Raw genomic sequence first — 26,711 nt, forward strand, 5'->3', positions numbered from 1 at the left:
TTGAAAAACTGCACTTTAACACCAATGAATGACACTGAAGTTTAATCTCTACATAAATGAGACTGAGTCTGGATGTGCTGCTCTGTCATTAACTCCTAAGTTTAAGGAAAGTTAAAACAAAAGAGGACAGTTCAGATAAGACTTGAGAATGAACTTATTCTCAACAAACATCTCAGACTTTCTGAGCTTCAGCACTTCTAGCACAATATTTTAACAAGCAACTCAAGAGATCCAGAAGTTGGAGAGAGTTAGCTTTAGCTGAGCCAAAGAACATGTGGGAAGCTAACCTAGCAAACATTTCAGACTTTCCTCTGTGAATTCTGGGAAATAATTTCCTATTCAAGGACAGAGCTACACATCTTAACTCAGCCTCATTAAAACAGTCTCTAATTCAGTGTCATCCATCCATATTAAAGTGCAGTTACCCAAAATGTTTGTTGCATGAGCTCCAACAAAACCTGTCCAGGTAGAAGGCCACTTTGACAAACAGGAAGTGGAAGATTCCAAGCAGATTTATAGAAGGGGGAACCGGACTATACTAAGTGTGGTCGAGTATAAAGGGGTGTTTTCTGGGTTTTTAAGGCTGATAATGATTATTAGTGAGAGATTTGGAGTAGATATTCATTTGCCGTAAATGACGGAGTTAAACAACAGAAGAAGAACACAACAGAAAACTTTGTTGATACGTTTTTGTTTTGTTTACAGATGTTAAAGAAAACCTTTCTGGAGTGTTTTTCATGGCCTCCTCTACATTATTTCATCATATGGCACGTTTTTACATCATGTTGAAAAATAGCATTTTTTTTGACATAGTATACTATGGCGTATTTTTTGGGCCAAAATTCATTATTTTTTTTCAAAGAAAAACTTTCTGGAGTGTTTTTCATAGCCTGCTTTACATTATTTCATCACATGGCATGTTTTCGGAACATGTTGAAAAATGACATTTTTCGACAGTACACTATGGCGTTTTTTTGGGCCAAAATTCATGATGATTTTTTTTTTCCAAAGAAAACCTTACCATAGTGTTTTTCACAGCCTCCTTTACATTATTTCATCATATGGCACGTTTTTACGACATGTTTGAAAAATCGCATTGTGTTTTCGACATAGTATACTATGGCGTGTTTTTGCATCAAAATTCATGATTTTTTTTTCAAAGAAAACCTTTCTGGAGTGTTTTTCACAGCCTCCTTTACATTATTTCATCATATGGCACGTTTGTACAACATGTTTGAAAAATCGAATTTTTTTTCGACATAGTATAGTAAGGCGTTTTTTTGCACCCAAATTCATGATGATTTTCTTTCAAAGAAAACCTTTCTGGAGTGTTTTTCACAGCCTGCTTTACATTATTTCATCATATGGCATGTTTTCAGAACATGTTGAAAAATGACGACATACTAAACTATGACTTTTTTGTCACATTTTGGACGGCATCCCAAACTACAACGTGTTTTTCATATTTTGGGCGACATACTAAACTATGATGTTTTTGTGATATTTTGGATGACATACTAAACTATGAGTTTTTGCCACATTTTCGTCTATATTCTCAACTTTAACTGTCAGAGTATACTAGAGTTTTTAATTTGTAGTTACATTATTACACATTGGTGATGATATGTTTAACGTCAGAGCTGAGAACTAAAGAAACCATAGCAACGGAGATGGAGCAGACAGCAGCAACTAGTGGCGGAAAAACGTAGGAAATATTTAAGACAAGGCTCTGATGTTCCAGGTAGAACAACAAACAAACCTCAGCATACAGAAGAAGAATGACATTTTAAAAACAAAACAACAGATAGTGAGGAACACTTTGTACTGTATCTGTGTAATTACTCGGGCTGCCAAAAGGGGGAGAGGAAAGTTCTGCACTGCAGGTTTAAATTCAGCGAAAACAAAAGCCAAACCACCTGCGTCTGCATTGCTAGATGAGTGCAACATGAAGGAAATGAGAAAACATGGGATTTATGTAAAGAGACTCTTTCATGACAACACAAATGTCATGAGACTGCAGTGACTGTTTTTATATGCAAAAGCTGTAAAGGGTCCTCCTTGCCACGGCATTGCGCTGTTCTATAATTAGAAGCAGAATGAGGTGTCCTTTTCGGTTCAATTAACACAGACCTTCTCATCACTGTACTCAGAGAATGGATCGGCCCTGCAGCACTTCATAACCTTGATTAAAGTGCACTGGAACAACTATTTCCTATTTACAGTAAACCAACACATCCACACTCAGCCTGGAAAAGCCGTTTACTCTCAGTGTGGCACCAGTATTGCTTTTCCTCAAGTTTTAGTTAAAAAAAACATTTAACCCTCTTGTGGTCTTCATTTACAGGCACCAAAAAATACCGTTTCCTTGTCTGAAAAAAATCCAAAAATTCAGCAAAAAAATTCCCCAAATTTCGGAAAATTTGCAAAACCTTTGAAAAAGAAAAAAAAAATTCCAGTAATTCCTTAAAAGTTTTTTTAAAAAATTCCCCAAATTTAGCAAGAAAATTCTTGTAAATATTTTCAAAAAATTAGTAAAAATCTTCCAAAGTCCTAAAAATATCTGAAGTGATTATATATATATATATATATATATATATATATATATATATATATATATATATGTATCAATAAAACTTCTAATATCCAGCAAATTTCGATTTTGGTTGATGTTTATGTGAATATTCTTAACAAACATTTTTAACATTTTTTTCCACCAAAAAATTTTCAGACTTCCCAAAAATGTTGAAAATGTGGACATCAGAAGTTTCACTGTGAAAATATATATTTTTTTCCACATTTTCAAACTTTAAAACGGGTCAATTTTGAACCGCAGGACAACACAAGGGTTAAAGTGTAATAATGAATATATACGCACGCGCGCACGCACGCACGCACGCACACACACACACACACACACATATATATAAATGGTAAAATATTTTCCCCAAAACAAAATTCCTGTATTTCAGCTCCTTTTTTCCTCTATATCCTTGCAGTGTCCACTTTCCATTAGTTCGGTGCTCAGGCTGTAAATCAAGAGCGAGGGGCTGTTAACATGTTAAGCCTTTAACTCTGCTCACATTTCATTCTTTTAGCTGCTCCTGAAATGCTTAAGATGAAAATTAAACAGCACTGGGGGAGAAACATTTATTACCAACGAGTCAGAAATTGTAGGCAGAGGAAAACGAGAGTAATGCTGTCACATCGCACAAATGTCAACAATTCCTGACAAAAAGGTCTGAATACAGTTAAACCTTCCGGCCTTTGTCCAGTGCATAGCACACAGTCCACAACAGGGATTTGGTCCTTGTTGAAAAGGAGAAGTTCACCCAAATATTACTGGTCAAAGGGATGGCAAAGGGTCACTCTCCTGCCTGTGTGTGTGTGTGTGTGTGTGTTAAATCATTGAAATCATTATACCTGAACTTCATCAGTGTGTCTAGCTATACAGTACTGTGTTAAACAACCCACTGCCAGGTGGCTGCCGGCTCTTACACCGTGTATCACTGCCAATGGCACAAAAGTAGGAAATTGGTAGTTTATTATTCAAATATTGTAGACTAGTTCACCAACCAGTAAAAACAAAGCTTTTTGAGGTTCATTTTATCCACAAAATTATCAAAGTTTCACCCTTTTGACCCCTGCAGATCATCTGTCAAGCACCCTCGATGAATTATTTTGCATTTGCTGTATTAAATCGCCAATTCAACTACATATTATGAAAATAGGTTATAGTAGCCCACGTTTTCAGATATCAAAGAAATAGTTTCTGTGGCATCTGTTGACAGAGAAGCTTGTAAATTATTCAACACCATCAGGACGTTTCTTGTTTTTTTTTTTGAGAAGACAAGTTACACAGATTTAATGTCATGTTTCAAAGCTGTAAGCACGAAAAGATCTCTCAGAGGGATTGCAGTCGAAATCTCCAAGTACATATATCTGAAAACCCAAAGATGCTAGTGGAGGTATGCTAAAAAAAACCTACTTTTTGGGTGAATTTGGGTGATAACATGAAGTCCAAAAAGTCTTATTTCTAATGATTAACAACTTATTTCACCTGCAGTAATATTTTGTAATGCTGACAGAGCTGGTGATTGCCTCTTGATCTCTGCAAGCAGTTAAAAACATCAAGTTCCAAGTATATGTAATGTATAGAACAGCTATGGTCTATGAGCATAGCAAATGCTAACATATTAGCATGGAGTGTGAAAGGAAACTACCTCAAGGGGTCAAATGGAAGATTTTAGTGTATATTTATGTCCTCATCACTTACTGTGTCGGGCTTCTCCCAGTCTCAACATGCACTAAAAACAGAAACAGAACATTAGAGTCTTTTCTGAAAATATTCCTGTGCATGTTAAGCCATTCAGTGCCATTACGCTAAAGGGAACTCAAACATGTTTACAAGATTCAATTCAAATTGAAAACGTCAGTGGTCTTTTAAGGCAAGGTCATATGGCAGTTAGTGCAACCTCAATGTATCTTCTACCGTATGTATGAAAGGAATACATGAACAAAGCCAATACTTGTTATATATCTGAGTTTGATTTGGCAGCTGTGGGTGTTCGAATCCAGTCCTCAAACCTTCGGCCTGCTCTCCTCACAGTCTTTGCTGGTCTGCTCCTCCTGATCCGCCCTGTCCACCAGCGCTGTGTCGGGCTGCACCTCCTCTTCATCCAGGGTCACTACCACCGGGGGTCTTCTCCTCCTCCCTCCTCCCCCTGTTCCTCCAGCGCCTCTACTTCCTCCTCCTTGCTCAGTCTCCTCCTCTTCGTCGTCTTCGTCGTCCTCCCCTGCTTCCGTGTCCTGGCTGGCCGAGTCGGTGCAGGTGGACGACAGGGAGGACAGCTTGTGTCTTAGCTCGGCCTGGGTGGGAACCTGGAGGCTGATCTCTGTGGTGAAGGACTCAACATCTGGACCTGAGAAGAACAGAAGATGGAGAGCTTCAGACTCTGCATTAAAAAATATATACTCAAGGTTGACAGGTTGTCAGGTGGATAGAAAATAATGCTCTTTTTCAGTGTTTGTACAAGTCTGTGGGGAATTGTGCCCCTTTTCTCCTGAAAAACCCAAACAATTCTATTATTTATTAGTCTTCAATATTTATGTGCTATCTCAGGGAAAGGGGCTGCAAATAAAAGGAGGGCACTGTTCAGCTGTTTGGAATTACTTCATAGGTTTAGGCAGAAATCGACCGAGCTCAGTTGACTACAGACAAAAAAAAAAAGTAGCAGATTCACTTGCTTCAAAGTATTTTTAGATGAAGATGAGCTGTCAGACGCTCAAGAAGCAACAAGAAGTTTCCCGAGCAGATATGGACAGATGCTGCTGGTGCATCATGTCTAAATAATGTGCTTGTCAATCTTCTGAGTCACATATTTCTCCTTCAGTGAATTGGAAATGAATTAACTTTAGCAAGTTGTTTACACTGAACAAAAATATGGACGCAGCGTGCAAATGGTCTTCTTTGTTGAGGTAGGGAAGAAGTTAAAAGTAACATTTCAATTGTTGTGATTAGAAAAGGCATAAATTTAGCCAAATGTTTGCGCAAAAAGCTACTGAGCTGCTCAACTGGTGACAAATTGACAGTTAAGCCACACCCTATACAATTATCAGATGGGTCAATATATAATTGAGGAACTTTTGAAGTCCATGGGATATACCTTGCATAGATTTTTCTTAAAGGCAAAAAAAAAAAATCATGTTTTTTATGTTCATTATGATCACGTCTTTACAAATTCCATAATTATTTATTATAGAAACAATCAGTTATTAATAAAAAAAATGACTGGATATCACTAAAATGTCAACTAAATAACCATCCCAATTTAATAACAACCACCTTCTAATCAGCAAAACAATAATAGAATGAGTTTATTCAAAAACTGTTTTGATTGTGTTCTTTTTATTAAGTTGAGATAATCATGACAGATATTTCTTTTTGGCAATATATCAAATTTTATATGGAAAATAACTTTGTATCTGTGTCTTAGAAATCACTTTTACCCATTACAAAAACACCTCTCAAGGAAGTGTGTTAATTCCAGATCACATGACTGCTCCACATGATGTCATTTCCTCCTGAAGAAAAGACTGGCCAGACTCCAAGGCTTTCTGAGTTATTTAATATAAAGTAATGTGTGAGTCGTGTGGATTTATGGCATGTCAACAGGTTTACTACAATATCTTTAGAAATAACTTTTAATTTCAATTTTTCTCAATTGTAAATATAATATTTAGAAGAATCTTTTTTCTAAAAATGCCATGTGGTATTTGGTTATAGGCAGCCATTTTTGATTTTTTACTCAAATGCCACAAATGAAAGGACAGATACAAGAACGGCTGTTGGCATCCTCAGTTAGGACAGCAGCCAAACACAGACAACACTACCATTTGTCATCTGAGGAATCATTCTCTCGATAGATGTGACAACATGATCCTGTTCCCTAAAATGTCCATCAACTTCACAGAGCCAGTCAGGAAGACAATATTCCACAAGCAGCCTCATTTACTGTGTGTGCTGCAGATGCAACAGTACATGTTGCAAAACGTGAACAAACTTGTCACTGACTTGTGATTTCTGGTCTATCACCCGACTCTTGATCTGCCCATTATCATTTCTAATACGGTGCGTATTTGGTTGGTTCATGACGTCTACTCTGTTGTAGAGATGCCATGGGTTTGGACAACGACACCATGTTAAAAAAGAATGTGCAGAATTTCATAAAACCACATGCTGCATTTACATTTTCGCTCAGTGTACATTGATTCCTTTGTGAATTATTGTAGTTGAAAAGAATTTAATGTATTTAGTCTATGTACACTACAGGCCAAAAGTTTGGAAGGAAGGCTAATACAGGTCAAACATTTGGAAGCAACTTCAAGTTTCTGTTCACAATGTCTTTCTTAACCCTCTGATGCACAACATGGGTCAAAAGTGACCCAAATCCAATGGAAAATGGGTATCTCCTGACTCACACTGTGCATCAAAGGGCTAAAAACCAGTGTGAACTGTATGGATTTTGGGATGTATTTACAGCATTATCAGACTTTGCTTTCATTGACATGCACCATTTTCCTCAATTTACCTTTGCATTATTCCCTTTAGCTCTTCTGCTTTTGAGAGTTTGCATACAAAAATCTCAACTGTATCCGTATCTATGACAAACTACCACAGAAATGACTAGAAAGAAACAGCTGAGCAAAGAAACAAGAGTACAGATTTGTACACTGATGAAAGAAGGATACACTGAAAGAGAAATTGCAAAACACTTAATGTTGTCCAACAAAGGAGTTCACTACACCCTGAAGAGACTAGAAGAAACTGAAAGTTATGATGATAGAAAAAAGTCTGGAAGAAAGAGGGTTACTACAAAAGCAGAGGATAAACACATCATTGTCACCAGTAAGATAAATCGGTGGGGGGGGGGGAGAACAGCACCACAAATAAGGGAGGATATCAACATGATAAGGTCAAAACCCACTATCTCTGACAACTGTGAAAAGACGTTTGAAAAAGGCTGATCTGGCGGTTGTGTTTCTGCAAAAAAAAAAAAAAAAAAACACACTACTATGTCCGAAGAACAAGAAAAAGAGATATGAGTGGACAAAAGCACACAAAAACAGGGCCTATGATGACTGGAAACAAGTTCTCTGGACCAACAAAAGCAAGTTTGAACTATTTGGTTCAAATCGCAGAGTCTATGTCCGCAGACAAACTGGTGAATGTCTTAAAGCACCATGCCAACACCCACAATAAAGCAAGGAGGTGGTAGTATCATGGTATGGCGATGTTTTGAATGTGATACAGTAGGAGATTTGTTTGAAGTAAAGGGTATCATGAGAAAGGAACAGTACCACTCCATCCTCCGGCATCATGCAGCTCCATCTGGACTAAGACTTGCGAGTCGAAAGTTTGTTCTGCAGCAAGATAGTGACTCTAAGCATTCTTCCAAGCTCTGTCAGGGTTACCTAGACAAAAAAGAAGAGGTTCTTCGAAAAATGGTTTGGCCTCCTCAGTCTCCAGACCTCTCTCCAAATGAGCTTGTGTGGGATGAATTGGATCAACCAGTCAGAAAAGTGCATCCCACGAACCAGCAGTCTCTCACTGATGAACTTAAGAAAGCTTGGAATGTAATTCCTGGCACATACCTTAAAAAACTTGTGGAACAAATGCCTCGTATATGTCGTGCTGTTGTTAAAGCCAGAGGAGGTTACTTTGAAGACAGCAAAGTCTAAGCAAGAAAAACCCAAATACCTGATAATAAAAGTAAAAATACATTCTGATGAGTGACTCTTCATAATAATAATCACATTTTTTTTGTTGCACAGTATGCCAATGAAACTATGTTGTTATTTTTTTATACAAATTTGATCTCGCTTCCAAACTTTTGGCATGTAGTGTACATGTGTTATGTCCTGTGTCATTTCCTACCTGCGACAGGTGAGGCAGCGCTGTTGTCCTCTCCCCCAGAGTGCAGAAATACATCCAGGGCCTCATGGTCAGACATGTCCATCAGATCCATCTGCTCCAGCATGTCCACATTCACCTCCATGGACGACATGCTACCTATTGGCTCTGGAAACAACATGGGAAATTGAGATGTTAGCAAACACCCATGTATCCAGATTGCTCCGGCAAGAGGCTGAGTCCAGGAAAAGTTTGGTTTTTTTTGTTCTCTCCAAAAACAAAAGCAGAAGCAAATGAGCACAATCAAGCTGGATGGCATTTGAAATGGGTAAGCTTGTGTACAATGCAAACAAAGAATTTTGTGTTTACCTTTGAATCCAAAGCATTAGTGTGGCAAAGAATGGATTGGCAGTATCATTATTTGAGGGAAGCTGTATATGAAGACAACAAGCAATACCTACAATAGCTTTAAGCAAACAATTTAAGAAGCACGGGAAAAAGCTAACCTGGCACTGCTCGGACCAGAGGCAACAAAATCTGCCTTCAGCACTTGCAAAGCCTGAACATTACAGTCTCAAGCTGGAGCAGTAATTTCCTGAAGTCTTGTTGTCGCTGCAAGGTTGCCAGGGAATCAGCGCCGACTCCAGGATGTGACTACTTCTGGACAAGACGTAGTCCAGCTTAGAAGCTCATCTGTAAAACCAGGCTAATGTTTTACTGTTAAACAGAGCCAAGGCTGCTCTTTCCTTATTACCGGCAATGCTAAGCTAAGCTACCTGGCTGCTGGCTGAAGCCTTGGGAAAACATGAGAATGGTGGCAATCTTCTTGCCAAAAAAGCAAAGAACAATATTTCCCCAAATTTTCATCTTTTGCTTTAAGGCAGGGGTGTCAAACGTGTCCCGTGGGCCAAAACTGGCTGGCCAGAGGGTCCAATCTGGCCCACAGAACGACTTTGTAAAGTGTAAAAAATACAGAGAAGACATAAACTGTAAATTGCTCATTTCTAAAACTATAAATTTAAAATACTTTCTAGACCCTGACAAGTTGTTTTGATCATAAAGTAAAAGACTAGATTGTTCATTGTTCTTTTGTCATTTTGGATCTCATTTTTGTAATAATTTGTCTTGTTATTGTTGGTTTTGTGTCTGACTTTTGACATTTGTCTTGTTTTTGTCGTTTTGTGTTTCCTTCTTGTCTCGCTTTGTGTTTTTTTGCCTTATTTTTGTCATTTGGTGTTTCACTTTATTCGCTGCTTTGTGCATCATTTTTGATGTTTTGTGTTTTTTCGTCTTATTTTTGTCATTTTGTTTTGCTTTATTCGTTGTTTTGTGTATCATTTTGATGTTTTTTTTGTCTCGCTTGTGTTGTTCGTCTATTTTTTTTGCTGTTTTGTTTCTCACTTTTGTCATTTTGCATTTCATTTTTGTAATATTTTGTCTCGTTTTTATTTTTTGTCTTTTTTGCCTGACTTGTGCTGTTTTGATCATAAAGTAAAATACTGTATTATTCAGTTCCAGATACCTGTGATTAAATGTTTTGTGCCTTTTTAGACACTTTGTGATCTGTAAGTTGTAATGTGTAAATGATAAACTGAGGCATAAAGTTGCTGAAATTGAATGTATTTTTCTTAAGAAATTTCAGTTTGTTCATAATGTTCTGTAAAAAGATAGTTCATTAAATGTGAACATTATCAGAATGTACTTTTTTGCAGTAAAACAAAGGGAAATTTGGAGTTGTTGTTAATTATAGGTTCCTATGCTCTGATTTTACTGGTCTGGCCCACTTGAGATCAAACTGGGCTGAATGTGGCCCTTGACCTAAAATGAGTTTGACACCCCTGTTTTAAGGTATATTAATAGAATTAAACTTGCATTTAACCATCAGGCGATATGTTGATTTAAACTGACAGCTGACAAATTAAGAGATCAATGAAGATTCCTGTCTGTTCAATATAAATGTCTCACCGTTGATTTTACATCGCTCACAATTTAGGATTTTACTGCTTTGATAATGAGGAGGCACATCAGGATGCTTCATTCAGCTATTTTGTGTAATGTGTAGCTGAAACAGCAGTAAGACTGGCGTACATAACATGGCATAAACACTATATCAGTACATATTTGAATCATTGGAAACTCCTCTTGTACACCAGCTAAGTCACTCCTGGATTCACCACCTTGCAGGGGACCGAACCCCCTCTGTTTACTATCATGATGTGCTGCATGCGTCACAAACAGCCAGTCAGTACATTGAAGGGATGGCAGGGGTGGGTGGGCAAGAGGGGGGTCGTGAGTTGTGAGCACAAGAGGAAGAAGCGACATGATTGGTTATCACAGAGCAGTGAGAGAATATGCCATTGGCTACCGTACCTCAAGGAAATGAGGAGAGCAGGAGAGCAGAAGAGGGCGGCACAGGGAGGGAGAGCAGAATAGAGAGTGAAGAGAGAAAGGGGAATGTTATTTCCCGTGGAGACCGGCCCAAAGTCTCCCTGTCCTTTAAACAGTCACAGAAATAGAAGAAAAAAAAGATCACACACTGACACACAAGTGAGTTTTCAGATGCCTCTACTTTGGCAATTCATCTGAATGTCCACACAGGTGCTTTAAACATATATGTAAACTGACTCTAAAGACACATATACGCTGACAAATGGAGACACAGTGAATTTGTCAGACTTATAGGAATCACTGTTGCACGCACATTTTTCTCCTCCTCAGTGGTGCTTTCTGTGACACAGTTTAGAGGTTTAAATCTCCCTAATGACTCCTCGATATGCAGCTACTCAGCCCCATAAAACATAGTATGGAGGATGCTGATTCAGTTTTCAGCCCCAGATGGAGCAGCACATGAAGCAAACAACACACCGCCTCTGTGGTTATGTTGTGAGAGTCTTGGTGCAGGAAGCGCTGCATTGAGAACATCATTTCTGTGTGACTGCCTCCAACATGTTCCTCTTTTAGCCCCACTGTGACCTTGCCTAAAAGGTTCCCCTGCTGGGAAGAAGTTTTTTTTTTTTGCCTGCAGTGAGATTGCAGAGAGTACATGTGTCTGTGTGAGAGAGTGAGTATAAGACCTTTGAGACTAGCGTTTGATGGCTCAGTGGCTTAAGACATCCACAGCTCTTTCTCTAGTATCTTCCTGCAGTTTATTCCCCACATCTCCCTCTCTTGGTGTCTCTTTGCTCTTCAGTGGCGCCGCCCTGCTGCAGGGATTTACAGCTACATCGAGGGTAATGAGTCGCAGCGTGTTCGTTTCTCACACAGCAGTTTCACATGTGGTTCACTAGAGCCTAAATGCAAATATCTCCACTGTCTTTATTCATCATGAATGAATCTACACTGTTCCAACTAGTCCCTGGATAATGAGCTGTGAATATTTCACTCGAATCTGGCTTTGTTTCTGTTTTTAAAGGTTTAATAAAAACAAACACTGCACTGATAAAAAAGCCATTTTGAGTGACAGCGAAAACATAAGCCTCCCACATTCTCTCGCTCTCCCATCCTTAAGTCTCTTTCTTTTCACGCCGTCTCTCCCTCCTTCCACGCTGCTCCACAATAGTCTCTAATAAGCCATTTCCAGGGGATTAAGGGAGAGGGATAGATGAGTAAAAGAAGAAGAAAAATCACATTACAAACACTGCCCTGCAGAGTCCATAACATCTTTTCGAGGTGGGGTGTATTTCTCATGCAGTCCCTCAGCCTAGCACATCCTTTGGGTATTTTAGCAGACTTTTGGCAGCAATATATGGGATAAACTCCAGCAGGATTGTACTATAATCCCAGACGAAGAGTACATTTATATGGCATGGTGGCATTTTTCAAAGTAATGACTCCACTTGTGTGTTAAGCGACAGGCACTTGAAGTGTGCAGCCTCACTGCAGAAAGCTATTATGGCTCAATCTTATGATATGCAGTTGAAGTGTGAAGGTTTCAGCTGATAGTATCGGGAAATGAATTCATTTGAATGCTGGATGGTTTTGTATTCACCCTCGAATAAGTTGCACAAGCACACCACTACCTAAAGCTCAGCTCCTCAACACTGTCTCTTTTGCTCTGCAGGCATCAGAACACAAGAAATTTTAAAGTCAGAGCTGCTTGAATATCATCACAGAGCACGACTACGGCATCCGTGAGGAACTTTCAACCTCCCTCTCACCTCTCCTCTCAGCGATCTGCAGGTAGCCAGTGGACAGATACTGCTCCATGTCTTGCTGAAAGGCCTCCTCAAAGAACTTCTGCCTTTCTTTCAGCTTGACCTGGGGTGGTGGGACTCCTCCCTGTTCGGCCCCAGGGACCCTCTGTGCGTGCTCCGCATCCAGCTCCACTGGAAACACAAGAGTAAAGTTTTCAAAGTGAGAATTTTACAAAATAACAGCAACTGTGGGTAAAAACTATGTGAACAAGATCAAGGCAAATGATTACATTGCAGTATAACTGTAGCACAAGCAGCAAAGAGTTATTTAATCTGTGGTTTAATTCAGTAATGTCCGTTATATAATGAAAATGAATATAAAGTTCGCTAACATTAGTCGCGATAAGCTTGAAAAATTACAAATCTAGATAACTGTCAAAATCTGTGTGCGCAAATTCTCAGTCACCTAGGTCACAGTAATTGTAGGAGTTCTAGCAGAAGGCAAGTGGACTTCTCATTTTGTTGATCTTAACGTTATTTTATCCTTCAAACAAGGTGCTTCTTCAGTTCTGACTGGTGGAGAGTCCCAGGTAAAGACTGTCACTAAAATTACAAGACTAATGGTTCTTTAACAACAAGACTCGCATGTCTCAAAGTGTGAATAGTTGTGAAACTGCCAGTTAAGAGGTGTTAATGGTGATGAAACTTTCTATGGAAGAGATCTCAAGAATGCATTATAAATACCTGATAAGTGGTGCTGTATCTGTTTAGAGGTGGATTTTCTATTTTAACATAGATGGCCTCCTTTACTTGTCTCTTCAACCATCCATCTTCTCTTTCCAAGTTGTTAATGGACCATTAGCCATATTATTTCAGGGTGACATGTACCTGGGACTCCATATAAGTCAGTTAGAACTGAAGAGCATCTTTGGGGAGAAGTGAAACATCTTCAAGAGCCAAAAAAAGAAATCTTCTACTGAAACAGCTGCTCTCCACTTAATTTCCCATAAATCTGCTCAAAAATATTTCACTAACGGCAACAGGCAATTTAAAAAAAGCAAAAAAAAAAGCATCCTTTAAATTCTGTGAAAGGAATATTGATCTTATATTAATGACTGGTCAGACAGGAAGAAGTCTAACTCATCCTCCACTAGCTGAGGTCAGTCTTTACTGAAGCAGAACGGCATCGAGCTTGGTGCTCCTGAAGCATTCACACACATTCCCCAATTTACAGCCCTCTCTGTAACACAACACTCTGTCTCCTGGCTTGTACAGGAGGGACCACACTCACTGAAGTCTCACACATCAAACCCCTAGTGAAGCTCACATCAGTAAACCAAGACTCATCCCCTGCCGTCTGTATCCTCAGTGGCGCTGTGGCATCAAAGGGAAGGTTCAGGATGAGAATCTATCACTGCTGTCGAGGAGAACAACTGGCTGCTGCGATACATATATTAAGGTTTAGATGAAAAGGGTTTGTCATATAGCTGGCATAGTGCTGGGCGATATGGAAAAAATCATATTTCACGATATGGATTATTTTATATCACGATACATATCACCGATATACCACAACAAAGTATGTTTTCAGTTATTCTCTGAAAAGTTTGACAAAAATTTCATTGCTTACTTTTCTCCATGAAACTTCAACCTGTTGCTAGGGGTGGACCCGAATATCCGGTCCGATGGTGGTATGTGGATATTAATTTTGAGATCCGAATATTCGCCCCCCCCCCCCCCGTCGGGCGTTACGAACCGAGCCGAAAATTCAGCTCTTTCCTCCGTTAGCTCACCGCCTCTGACCTCACGGACCGAACCGAATATTCGGGTCGTTCCTCCGTCCGTCCGTCAACCCCCCCACTCCCGCTCCCTCCTACCACCACCCCCCGTTGGGCGTTACGAACCGAGCCGAAAATTCGGCTCTTTCCTCCGTTAGCTCACCGCCTCTGACCTCACGGACCGAACCGAATATTCGGGTCGTTCCTCCGTCCGTCCGTCAACCCCCCACCCCCGGACGTTACGGAGCGGACCGAATGTTCGTCATTAATAGGGACCGAATATCCGGAGCCCAGAAACTGCTATTCAGGTCAGCCCTACCTGTTGCGCGTCCATCGTTCAGCATTCATGAGTTAAGTGACATAAAGCATGTCGCAAACCCACGTGACAATCAAAGAACGTAAAGCAGCGTCATGTCGTAAAAACCACAAGATGGAGTTTCTTTGCGAAAAATCTTTTTTATTCTTCTTTATTTTCACTTATATAAACTTAGAGTATGCATAGTGACAAGAAAACACTAACACAATCGTCGCAGGCTATTTAATGATATATTTGCTGTAATAATTGATAAAATTAGGTTAGAAACGATAGAAACGATAAAAGAGAAATGGCATGATAGACACTTTTCTATCGTTCTCACGATATGTATCGTCTTATCGCCCAGCACTAAGATGGCATATAAAAAAGATCTGTAATTTTATGGAATTTTTCATTTTTATTTCACATATTTTATATATATATTCTTCAAATACAATAAAATATTAACATAATAAATAAAATAGACTGTAAATGTACATGTGTTCTGTAAAATAACAAAACCTATAAGTGTGAATAACCATAAAATTGACGTTTGAGGATTTGTTTTTTCTTTTTTTGACATTAAAAAATCTTTGAATACATCAGGAAATGTATCAAAATTTCCTTTTTATTTAATGGATGACATTGTTAAATTCAACTTCACTATATTTCTAAAACTACATACAATTTGTGACAGATAACATGAAATCTAAGAATATCATTTTAGCTAGATTTGTTTGTTAAATGAGACACTCCGTATACAATATGTTTTATATGTACAAAGCTTAAATAAACATAAAAACATTAAAAAGCAACAAGATCCTCATGATATACACAGGATCTCATGTAAAATTAGGTGTAGTAAAAGCAGTTCAGTACAAACAGTAATCACGGAAAATTACTATATTTTTTGAGATTGGAATAAATCATTTTTTGTTATTTTTACAGTAGTTTTTGGTGCCTTGGATGCTTGTTTTTCCTTCTTAGAGCTGGTGCCCCCAACAGCAGCATCAAAATGATTTTTTTTTCAAGTAGAATAGACATTTTAGAATTGTTCTGAAAAATGCATCAGTTTTTATGTCAAATGAGGCAACTGTATAGACTAATCTAACAAAATCCCAGCCATGGAAAACCTCACTTAGCTTCCTGATTGGTCCAGGTACATTATGGGGACCCGCCTTCCTCTTGGGGACAACAAGCAAGTCCCCACCAGTTCAATCATTACATTTCAGTATGAAGGATAAAGAAAGTGTAAGGGTTAACTTTATGCAACTACTATTAACTACAACTTTGGGTGAGTAAGTCTCCAGGAGACAAATGTAAATGAATGTAATGTCCTCTGAAGTGGTGGAGACACGACTGTGTTTTTGTTTGTGTGTGTGGGCACTGCTGCAGCCTGGAGTCTCGGACAGCTTGTCTCTTTAGCTCTCTCGTCTCCCCCTGGTAGATGACAGCATTATATAAATCCGCCCACTAACTACTGAGGCAAGAGCCAGGTCGCTACATATAAAATGTCTGATGTGACCCTTATCCTGATCCTGGTTTAACATGCACAAAAAAACCCCATCTCATTTAAGGAATGATGGGTTAAAAAGAAACCTTGCCTTGAATTCACTCTTGTTCATTTTGTCTATTAGTCCACAACGAGATCAATCGATAATGCTGCAGTCTCTCTTTCACTGCTCAAAGAAAGCTCACTGTGGAAGTATATAATGAACAACTGAAGCCTGGCTTTTGCCACACTGCCAATTACGAGATGATTTGCAGGATTTCGTGTTACCAAGGCACTCCCTGGGAGCTGCACATTGAAGTGAAGCATATTTCCATATATATAATTCTACCCAGGCGGTCTCCCTACTGCAGGATCTGGGATTGGGCACCTTCACACAGGCCAGAGCCCTGATAAAAGCATCAGCAGATGGACACAGAGAAAGAACAATGAGATCCCAGCAGAGCTCACACACAGCGACAGTCCTCAGAGGCTTGGAGAAGAATAGCTCCGTCTCTCTCCCTGTCATTCCTCACTCAGCGTCCAATCTATCTCATTTATCTGATGACTCGCCTTTGTCCCATTACTCCCTCATCTTTCCCCCTCCTGACTGCATTCCTTCCCTTTGCTGCTGGCTGTCCTGTAAGTGTGTCTGTGTGTGGGGATGTCTTGTAGAGACTGCTCTATTAGATTACGGGGCCTCGGGGAAGCTTTGTTAAGTTTGTGAAGCATTGTGTAGGGTAAGGGGACTAAGGGAGACGGAGGGCAATGTGTTTAGTTATAATTAGAGCTTGTGGACAGACAGCATCAGCGACAGAGCTGGATCCTGTTTTTTCTCTGTGTAATCCAATTCTCATTCCATTATTAGCTTGCATGGACTATTTATTTACATCATCCATGTACCTGCTGACTGAATGCATCCATCTGTTAGACTGTCTGCCACTCTCAACCCCTTCTTCCTTTTTTTCATCAAATATACACACAAACAGCTTATAGAGTTGCCAAGAGGATGACATGATTCCTAAATGAGTCAAATATATAAAATATGAACAAAAATCTGTTAGTGTCTCATACATTCCAAATGACCCATTTATAAAACAAAAAAAACTTCAACTTCGTAACCTAAGAAAGACATTAAGTATAGACAGTGATGATTTATGCCAGTTTTCCCCTGAAATGCTACAATGAATCTATTTTTTCTGTTTAATGGTGAGCTTTTTATCTATCTTTCCAGGCTTCTTTAGAACATAAAGCCATCTTTCGTATAATTTTATTGTATTATTCTTAGTCTTTTCTTTCCATTTTTTCTCTCCCCCTTTATTCTCTTGGTCTTTTCATCACTGTATATCAATCAATCATATCTTGCTATGCACAGGGAGCACTTTTAGCTCTCACTGATTTAGCCTGCAGCGTTAAGTTTGTGCAGATACATTTAGAGTAAAGAGCACAAATCATTAAGTCCAACAAATACTGTTTCATACAGACATACTTTCAGATTACATAAATGCAGAAGTGGAGTTGTAACTGCGTCAGTATAGAAATGCTCCAGTCAGAAACACCCTCATGTGGTTTGATTCACACGTACAGCGATGAACGCACACTCACCAAGACATACACATCTGGGGATGATTCATAAGAGCTAAGCCAACTGCGTTATGTTAGTCACAGCAGATGATGTCAAATGAAAGAACATCACTTGATCCTATTAAAAAGACAGATGATTCTTAATTGCGCTCGGGTAAGAATAGCAGAACCACCCCTTCTGAAATTTACACTCAGAGCAATTTCCTTCTTGAGAAAAAGACAAAATCAATGCACGAATAAAAGCCACTAATTCCTGAATAATAGATTTACTATGATAGTAGATGACGGAAAAGATAAACAGAAAAATCTGTGGTATTACCTGAGTTTGTCTTTGCCTCATTACATGATGCGTCTGTTCCCACAATCATTCTGCTCAGCATGCAAACCTATACATCAGGAGTTGTCCGCTCTCAAAATAATAATGGCGTAAATAACATAAAACAGCCTTGTTGATAGCTATTTGTGCAGATGACATGAGACTTTTAATATCATATCTGTTCAACGGCAGAGAAACATCTGCTATGAGGTCTACGAATGCAGGAAGCAGAACAGGAAGAGAGGCTGCTGTGTTTGTGGCTGTGTGGGTGATCGTGCACCTGTTTGTATTTTTTTTATTATGCCATTTTATTGACGATAAAAACAACTATTTACCTTCGCTGCCATCTATTCACTCCATAAAGATGCAGTCTGTTTTTGATTTGCCTTACAAGTGTGAGTTTGTTGGATCTGTGAATGTTGTTTTTTTCATGTAAATGTGTATCCATATATAGAAGCGCAGAGACCAACCCTCACTAGCTTTGCCCTTCATTTGCAGCTACAGTGTGAGAAGTTGCTACAAACTGTCTGCAGGTGAAAGTAAAGAGGAAGCACGCCATCAAGGGCAATTCAAACCTTTAGGATCAACTCGAGCTTTAGATTTGACAAAATTGAGTCATTTTCTCACATCTTGGCTCGCGTGGCTAAATGCAAATCTTTGTGTTAAGTGTTCATCGTACAAAGTTAGCCACCACATCTCTTTTGTGTGGGCAACGCTAAATTGAGCTCACATTTCATCAAGGACATTTGAGAGTCCTTTTCGGTAGGATTTTCGAAGCAGTAAACTCAATTAGAGCGCTTTCAGATCTTTGTTTAGTAAGATTTCTTCGGTTTAAAGAATATTTAGTTAGAGCACTAACAGGCTCCATTTAAGTGGCTGCGGCAGCAATGATAAGTAACACAGACAGACCGCTTTTCAAATGGAAATATATCTTTTTATAGAATAAGTCATCAGCAGCCAATTCAAGTCACTGCTGAGCCACTCGTTTACACTTTGTAGTGTGGTTCACATATCAGGTGCCGCTATAAGCTGTGCCAGTGGAGAGAAGTTGTTTGAAGCCTGGATGGACAAATGGATGGATGGATGGGTAAATAGCTGAAAGTGTCAGCTGACTTGCTGCCCTTTAATTTCTGCCAAAGGCGTGGGACTAGAGCGACCGCTTTTGTACCTGTGTGAACGGAAAGTATTAACTATGTGAGCCTGAGGCTATTTTCAGAAAAAAATTTCACAGTCTCTACTTTTAAGCTCTTATCTTGGTCATTATAGGGACTACTCATACATGCTGTATATTGTTTTGTTTTTTTCCAGAGCAGTCTGGGTTATCCACATCTTCCACAATTTGAAATGATAATACTTGTATATGTTGTTTAGTAGTGCTTTAGTTTAGAAATGCTTTTACATGTGTTTCACCATAAAATGTTGGCGGTTTGAGATATCTTTTCATAATTGTGTAGTGAAAACTGCCCGGAGTCTGGCAAGTCAGAATCACAATAAGATACAGAGATACAGTTTTGAAATTGGGCAAATATACATGTTTAGGCTGGAAATAGATGTCTTTATTCTTCGAAGTGTCCACATACAGTAGCCCACTTGCACAAAGGGCAAAAGAGCCAAATGCTTACCCCACAACACCCAACAAGGGGCCTCTAATGGCTACTTTGCCTCAGGCTCACCAGAGTCTAGGATCAACCCCGCCTTCCGGCACACAGGCTCATCTTTTGACCTCAACTTTTAAATCAATGCAGAGCAAATCCATTACTCTGTATTTATTTTTCATATGAAGTAGGATATAATGCCAGTCCTCAGTTGGACACAATGCAGATACCTGCTGGGATTTCAAAACTAGATTACTTTTTTGAGACACATTTCATATCATCAGGAAGGGTACATTTCTGTGTTTGTGTTGATATATGGTACACTTACATTAGGAAACAATAGGGACTTTGTGACTTTGTTCTACATAGCAGCAGGGATGTGAAAATGGGTGAAGAAATTAGTAAAGATATGACTATATGTGGTGTGATTTTAACACATCATAGGAGTTCAAACCAAAGAGCATTGAGTCGTACATCAAGTACATCACTAAGCTAACATTGCTTGAAAGGTCAAGTCATGTCGTTTTATTTGATATGCCCAACAGTTGAAAGGAAAAAAATACTTCAACCAAGCAGAAGGGATGTGAATCTAGACAAGTTCTGTGGGTTCAACTTGCAATTGTCCTCTGAGGCCTTTCTATGTATTTGTATATATGTGAAGGACAAACAGAGCAGTACAGTGACAGACAGAGAAAGTGGGAGTGGCAGTAAGATGCATGATGTGTGGACAGTTAATGTTTTCATCATTGTGTTCCATCTTTTCTTAGAGAAACGAGATGACAAGAGAACAGGGACACGGCCACAGGACTTGACCTTTAAATCAATGCTGGAGAAAATTCAAGAGACACTCTGAAAGGCTGATGTGACGCTGAAGAACAGTTTCATGAAAGAATCCAGTGAGAGACGTTATAGACATGAAAAAAATCCCTGCATTTTAATTATTTTTAATTTGTCATAACAAAGTGTTTGTGGCATCTTTTCAAGCACGGATGAAACTCCAATATCTATTCTTTATGAGCTGAGATGATCTATTTTTTTTGTTTTGATTAACACTCAAACAATCCATCCACGATCTCATTATAGCTGTTTCATGCAATTTACATCACAACGACTTGCTAAACAGATCAAACGTTCAATATCTGATATAAAAATCCCTCTTTTTCCATCCGTCACTTTAAATTAGCTGTCTGGTCTCAGATGGATTTGTTTCTGTTTGCTTATGAAGGCCTAATATTTCATTCTGAGACAGCAACATGCAGCCTGAAGACCAGGAGGCAGGGCTGACAGTAGAGACAGCCACTGCCTCTTCTTCTTCTTCTTCTTAAGCCCTGCTCACTCAGCCGTGGTATTTTTAGATTCTGTCCGCCTCGCTATATCTCGCAAGTGCTCAGGTTTCCGCTAAAGGCAGCCCCCATGCTGTAAATAACATAATCACTTCATTCTCTCTCCTGCACGCTCACACACCCATCAAAATGCTAAACAAATACGCATGATGGACTGAATGAACTCCATTGTGTGTATAATAGAAAAACACTCGAGCATGCACCACTGACCAGGCGCATTACAAACAAACAAACAAATAGTGAGTCATTATTGTGGCTAAAGTGTGACTTCACTGCGTATTTTCTAGAATAAATCATCCACTCATTTATCTGTGCTCCTAAGCAGTGTTATGTAACCGCTTTATTGGCTGCTGATAGTCTGACTTACTTTGTTGGATGAGCCACACATGCACGCCTTACAGTGAATTCTTTCATCTTCAAACAGATCATCCTCGCATTTTGTGGCTCACCAGCACACGCTGCACGGTGCCCATTTGCCGCCCCGGCCTCCCCCACATCTACACGGGAGTATCACTCTCGTTTCTACAGATCTCTCTCCTCTTTCCTGTCAACAACACCAGTTTGCTGTCACTCTGTTAAACGGCAGCAGTGGCAGCTTCATGAGCTTTCTGTCCGGTCTCTGCAGGCTGCAATACATCAGCTGCTGCCTTCACACACTCACTCAACCACAAACGTCTGTGAAGCTACCAGAAGCCTTTGTACTGTTTATTAAAAAAAAAAAAAAAAAAAAACTAACATGGTGTCATCATGATTAAATTATCAGAGCTCAGGAACAACAAAACCATTATGTTATTATATGCATTGGGTTCCTTGCACATTGCTAGCCCATTTTAAATCTAATTTTAAGCCTCCCACAGCCTTCAATCATTTCAGTGTTATTCCTGAATAAATTGTTTTCTTAAAGAACTATTGCCTTGGGGATCTGGGATTTAAAATTGCAGCTACAACTCTTTTGCTTTCTCTGTTGAACAGGGTGACATTTCCAGGAACAAACCTGTATAGTAGCTTTCTGCAATATTGAAAGGTTTTGTCAAAATGTTGCACAGTAGCTACTGGCTTTACTTTGTTCCAATTTCCAGGGAAACAAGAAACCTATCTGGACTTTATTGTAGGCTTCTGACTGAAATTGTGTGTAAACAAAAACAAGACTGATGACTGTGGCTCCTACTATCATTCAGATCAAAACAATTAGAGTAGAATATGATTTAGAATACGAGCCTACTGTGGCACATCAACATTTGTATATATTCATATGTGTGTATTGCTGCAGTTTGCTTGTAAAATAGTGTCACAATTGTGAAGTAAACAGCAGCAGTGAAGATACAGTGTTGGGCTGTGTTGTTGACAGGGCTACGGTGTGCACTACATGCAGTGTGGGTGTCAAACAGAGCTACCACGCAGTTTTCATGCTTTCCTTGACCTTACTGCAGCAGAGGGCAATTGATTTCTTCTTGGTTTGTGTTTTTTCATCTTTCCCAACTGTGTCAGCAGAAAAAAACCCATTAGATTTAGTATTTAGATATCTTAAAAGAGACAAATGTTCATATTAAAAGTGATAAATGTTAGGCTACGCACACAATAAACGTAATTTTGAACAGAAACTTTGTAGTGGAACTATAGAGACATAGTATTTATAAATTGGTATGTAAATAAATACTGGTTCACTTAGAAACATCTTGATTGGAGGTGTTGTATGCAAACTAATTCACAGTGTCAGCTGGGAGTGTTATGGTGAATGAAAGTACAACCAGAAAACATAAAATCCATTTAATAACTTACTACTGTACGTCAACAGCTAACAATACATCTACATTTAATCATTTTATAAAATTTGGGACAGAAGTCTCATTTAAGTTGTTCCCTTCACCAGAAAACACCAGTCTCCACTGCAGACACTGCAAATATTCACACTCAATTTGTCTCCACTAATGTGGCAGTGCAGTGGCGTACAAACAAACACAATTGTTATTTTATTTACCAAGCATCCGCAGCTGGCAAGCAAGCAGAAACTAGTTTTTGCTGGTTTGTAATCAAATGAGTGTTTGCAATGATGCGGCAGCCACAGTCAATGATGGGTGTCTAATGAGGGGCCTCATTGAAAGGAAATGAACACAATAAAAAACTGAGCATACTGCAGGGACATATTGACTTGGAGATTTTTCCACAACTTCTGCTGATCTATGTGCCACATTCTAACATGGTGCGGAGCCATATTCCTGTCTAGAATCATGAGTTGTGTTAGAAATAGCGAGTGGCGCCATGTACTTACACTTCAAACACTTTTTTATGCTTGAAGCTGTTTTTTGAAGGTAAAGATGTGGGCACTTCTTCTAGAAAACAGGGGAACTTGTTACATATCTTTATTATCTACATTCATGATAGAACAAATTATGGTCCGTCTCTCTTTTTATATCAGTAACCATTATCTAATTTCAGTGAAATCAGTTTTCCTAACTACACATGTAACCAAGCAACCGCACACCAACATGTAAGGCAAAGCTCTGTAGGAGAGCTTCTTGCGTACTGCTTAGTCACTCACAGTGTGAACACAACCAGAGGATAGAGCATTTTTCATTACAAATAATGCCTTATTATATGTGAAAAGGTACCACTCAGCTTCGGAGACCCGACACCAACTGTAGCTCTGAGTGATCTCATTAATTCCTTTTGACTCATTCCACACGAGCACGTCGAACTAATGTGGCAAAACAAGAAGCTGCCATTATCATTTACCTGGTTTGCTGTCTGTAAATTAGCGACACAAAAAAAAACAGATGAACAGAGAGAGATGAATTGCTTAGACAGGCTGTGAATGTGTGCAGATATCCACCAGAGCACACACACGTCAACAGACGGAGTGAACGGGTCACGACTAGGCCTAGCAGCAAATCAGAGGTGTCAGCTACTGTTGCAGCCAGACCGTTCACAGCACAAGGCTGCACACTGGAATTAGGAATGTACCAATTACATACGAGGGGGTGAAGGTCACATCTGTAACTGAGTCTAACCTTGCAGAGTGTGTTTGGAAAAGGCTAAACAAGTGCTTCTCAAAATGTCCTTTAATTTATTCTAGGTTATAACCTTGTGTGATTACATGCTCTAATAAAACTCAAAACCTCATAAACAAAACAAAAAAACCTTTCAAATCACCATATTAGTTATAATTTTTGAGTGAGCACTCATATCTGTCATTATGTGAGACTTTACACCTTATTTATAATGCCAACAATAAAACATTTGTGGTTGTCTGTGTTGCCCCGTCCTCTCCTCGGCTCTAATGCTGCTCATGCTTGTTGGATAAATTCTGGCAATTTTACAGTGAATGCACTGCGGGGGATTTAAAACCAGCCTCGTTCTCCATCATCTACAGCGCTTAAAGCCAGATTTGATAAAAATGCAGGTGGCTAATAAAGTATTTCAGCTCTGAAGCAATCAAAGCATCGGCGATATCAACTGCTTCGGGTTAATGAGCATTAAAATAAATCCAGGCTTGGTGAAAAATTAGGCCTAGAATGACCGCTTTGACTGTAATTGAACAACTGCATCTGACTTAAACTGTTTGTAGTATACCTGCTCTAAGAAAGATGCATATGTCAGTCAGTTACATAATATTGCAACACACAGGCACAATTACATAATGTGACACATTAAGGCACATTTATTATTTTGCCACATTTAATCTGACTTGACACAGCAGTGAAGCAAGAGAATGTGTATTAGGCTTTTATATGATGTGAAATATGCAACCTGGAGGGATATTCAATCACCTTTTTGTGTACAAATCTCTGTTGTTGCTACAAAGCCACACAGTCAGCAGCTGCATTTGTGCTTTTTCAGCTCTGGGTTGTTTGGTCCTGTCTGCATGTGTGTTTTGTTCTGTGAACATGAAGAACATGAAGAGAATGAGTTCAAAATCTAAATGTGGGTAAAAAAAGAGCCTGAAGTAGCAGTGGTGGATATGAGCAAATGTGCTCTATGGATGGAATTCGAATATATTTTTTTTGCTTTTCGCCTCCCCCTGCTAGTTGACATTTCCATTGCTGCGAGGCATTTGGCCTTTTAAGTGTATATAAATGTGTATTTTCAATACCACATGTGTACGTTAGCCTGCAGCCACAAAGCAGACAGGTTGGAAGAAACAAGTTTACATCAGCAGGGGTCAGATGGGTAGAAGGATCGGCAGGGAGGAGGAGACAAACACCAAGGAACATATTTAGTGAATACATTTGCAGATTTTATAAGTGCACATTAACATGAAGCAATAAATTAAGGTTAGAAAAAAAGACTTAATATACTGTCTTATTGTTGACAAAAAATACATTGAAAAGTTGCATCAGTGCATCAGATACTGATGACAAAAAAGTCTATCTGAAACAATAATATCATAATACACATAACACATTAAGATAACTTTGCCAAATCATAATTCCAATATTGGAATTTTGGGGGCGATACCAAAAGAAACTTTGATATTGATGTTGTGGCCGATATCTGTATTCTTGAGTTATACTGGCAATAGAAAATGATGGGGTCATTGTTTATTAACTTTCCAGTGATTTATGTCACAAACTAGTTAGACACCACTTGAGTCTGCACCACTGTCTACTCAGCTGTGATACATACTCTGCTACATGTACTGCACACAACGCAGAGAATATTGTCAAAAAAAAAAAAAAAAAAGTCAGAGTCAGAGCTGCTCTGTGGGACAAACTATGCAATTACACCATTTCTAAATTACTCCATGAATCTTATTCTATATTATGTTATTTGACAATCAACTTATTTGCCAATAGTGATCAATATCGGTCAAAATATTGGTCAATCAATATATCAGTTTGGCTCTAATGATAACAATTTCAGTACACATGAACACCTTTTGGCCAAATGGATGCTGACTAATATATTCTAAAAACAAGCTATCAAACATTGTTAAAATATTCACTTTATCTTTAGTTTCTATGGTCAAATGGCTTTCTTCTTGTAAACAAAATCAAGTTAACATACTTGTGATCTTCAGTAGCAAGTGACCCATTCACCATTATGTGTTTACAAACGTCCTGTGGCCTTGAACCAGTCTTGATAACTGGTGACACAGAAAGGCATTGAGAGACTGTGACTGGCCTGTTTTATCTGGCAGCACTTAACAGCACATTGTCAAACAGAGGGTGCATCCATCAAGAAGAGAGAGGAGGGGGAAGGGAAGTCTACATCTTCTCATAGGTCTATCAGCTCTTCACAAGCCTGTCAAACTACCCACCTTGCACAATCTGTTCAAAAAACAACTTTCTCATTTGCCAACAAAATGTACTGCCCACATGAACTCTTAATGCTCACTGGTGCAGTTTCAGCTGACTGTGTCAGACTGCAATTGGTGATTTCTACAAGGATACTGAACACTATTACACTCAAACCCCAGTGTAACTAATGTCTGAGGCATGGGTGATAAATGATGTTACCTAATATGTGGAAATTGAATTCTTGGCCTAATCTAAATTTTGCAGTTCCAGTCTTGCTTCATTTGCCTCTCAAATGCAGCTACACACATCCTTTTCGATAGGGATTAAACGTCTGTTAATGAATAATAAAAATGACATTTTTCATACTCTTCCCTGTGCTCGGAGATAAATATGGGAGAAAGAGACTTCCTGGCCTGCCAAATAAATCGGTGATCAGCCAACGGGACTGTAAGCAAGTGACAAAGAGGAAGCAAACTATGGTGGAGCTGAATACAAATGATTACCTTCACAAAGGCTTTACTCGTATGCACA

General features: G+C 39.0%; 1 protein-coding gene across 8 annotated transcripts in view; it reads right to left on the minus strand.

Annotated features, from left to right (window-relative positions):
- Positions 1 to 3,133: 3,133 nt before the first annotated feature.
- dtnbp1b (dystrobrevin binding protein 1b) overlaps positions 3,134 to 26,711 on the minus strand; it is a 76,030-nt gene continuing 52,452 nt past the window's right edge. For 4 of the 8 annotated variants that reach the window (XM_023268765.3, XM_055017924.1, XM_023268768.3 and 1 more), the window contains 4 exons: positions 12,568 to 12,735; positions 8,435 to 8,578; positions 4,585 to 4,919; positions 3,134 to 4,304 (listed from right to left, as the gene is read on the minus strand). In XM_023268765.3, coding sequence (XP_023124533.2) covers positions 4,266 to 4,304; positions 4,585 to 4,919; positions 8,435 to 8,578; positions 12,568 to 12,616 — 567 coding nt within the window. In that variant the 5' untranslated portion in view covers positions 12,617 to 12,735 and the 3' untranslated portion in view covers positions 3,134 to 4,265. Of the gene's footprint in view, positions 4,305 to 4,584; positions 4,920 to 8,434; positions 8,579 to 12,567; positions 12,736 to 14,173; positions 14,319 to 14,640; positions 14,696 to 18,008; positions 18,197 to 26,711 lie in introns of those variants that run through there. The other 4 variants (XM_055017921.1, XM_023268767.3, XM_035947494.2 and 1 more) reach the window with 4 other exon arrangements.

The sequence above is a fragment of the Amphiprion ocellaris genome, chromosome 15 (genome assembly GCF_022539595.1).
Source record: "Amphiprion ocellaris isolate individual 3 ecotype Okinawa chromosome 15, ASM2253959v1, whole genome shotgun sequence".
Taxonomy (NCBI): domain Eukaryota; kingdom Metazoa; phylum Chordata; class Actinopteri; family Pomacentridae; genus Amphiprion; species Amphiprion ocellaris.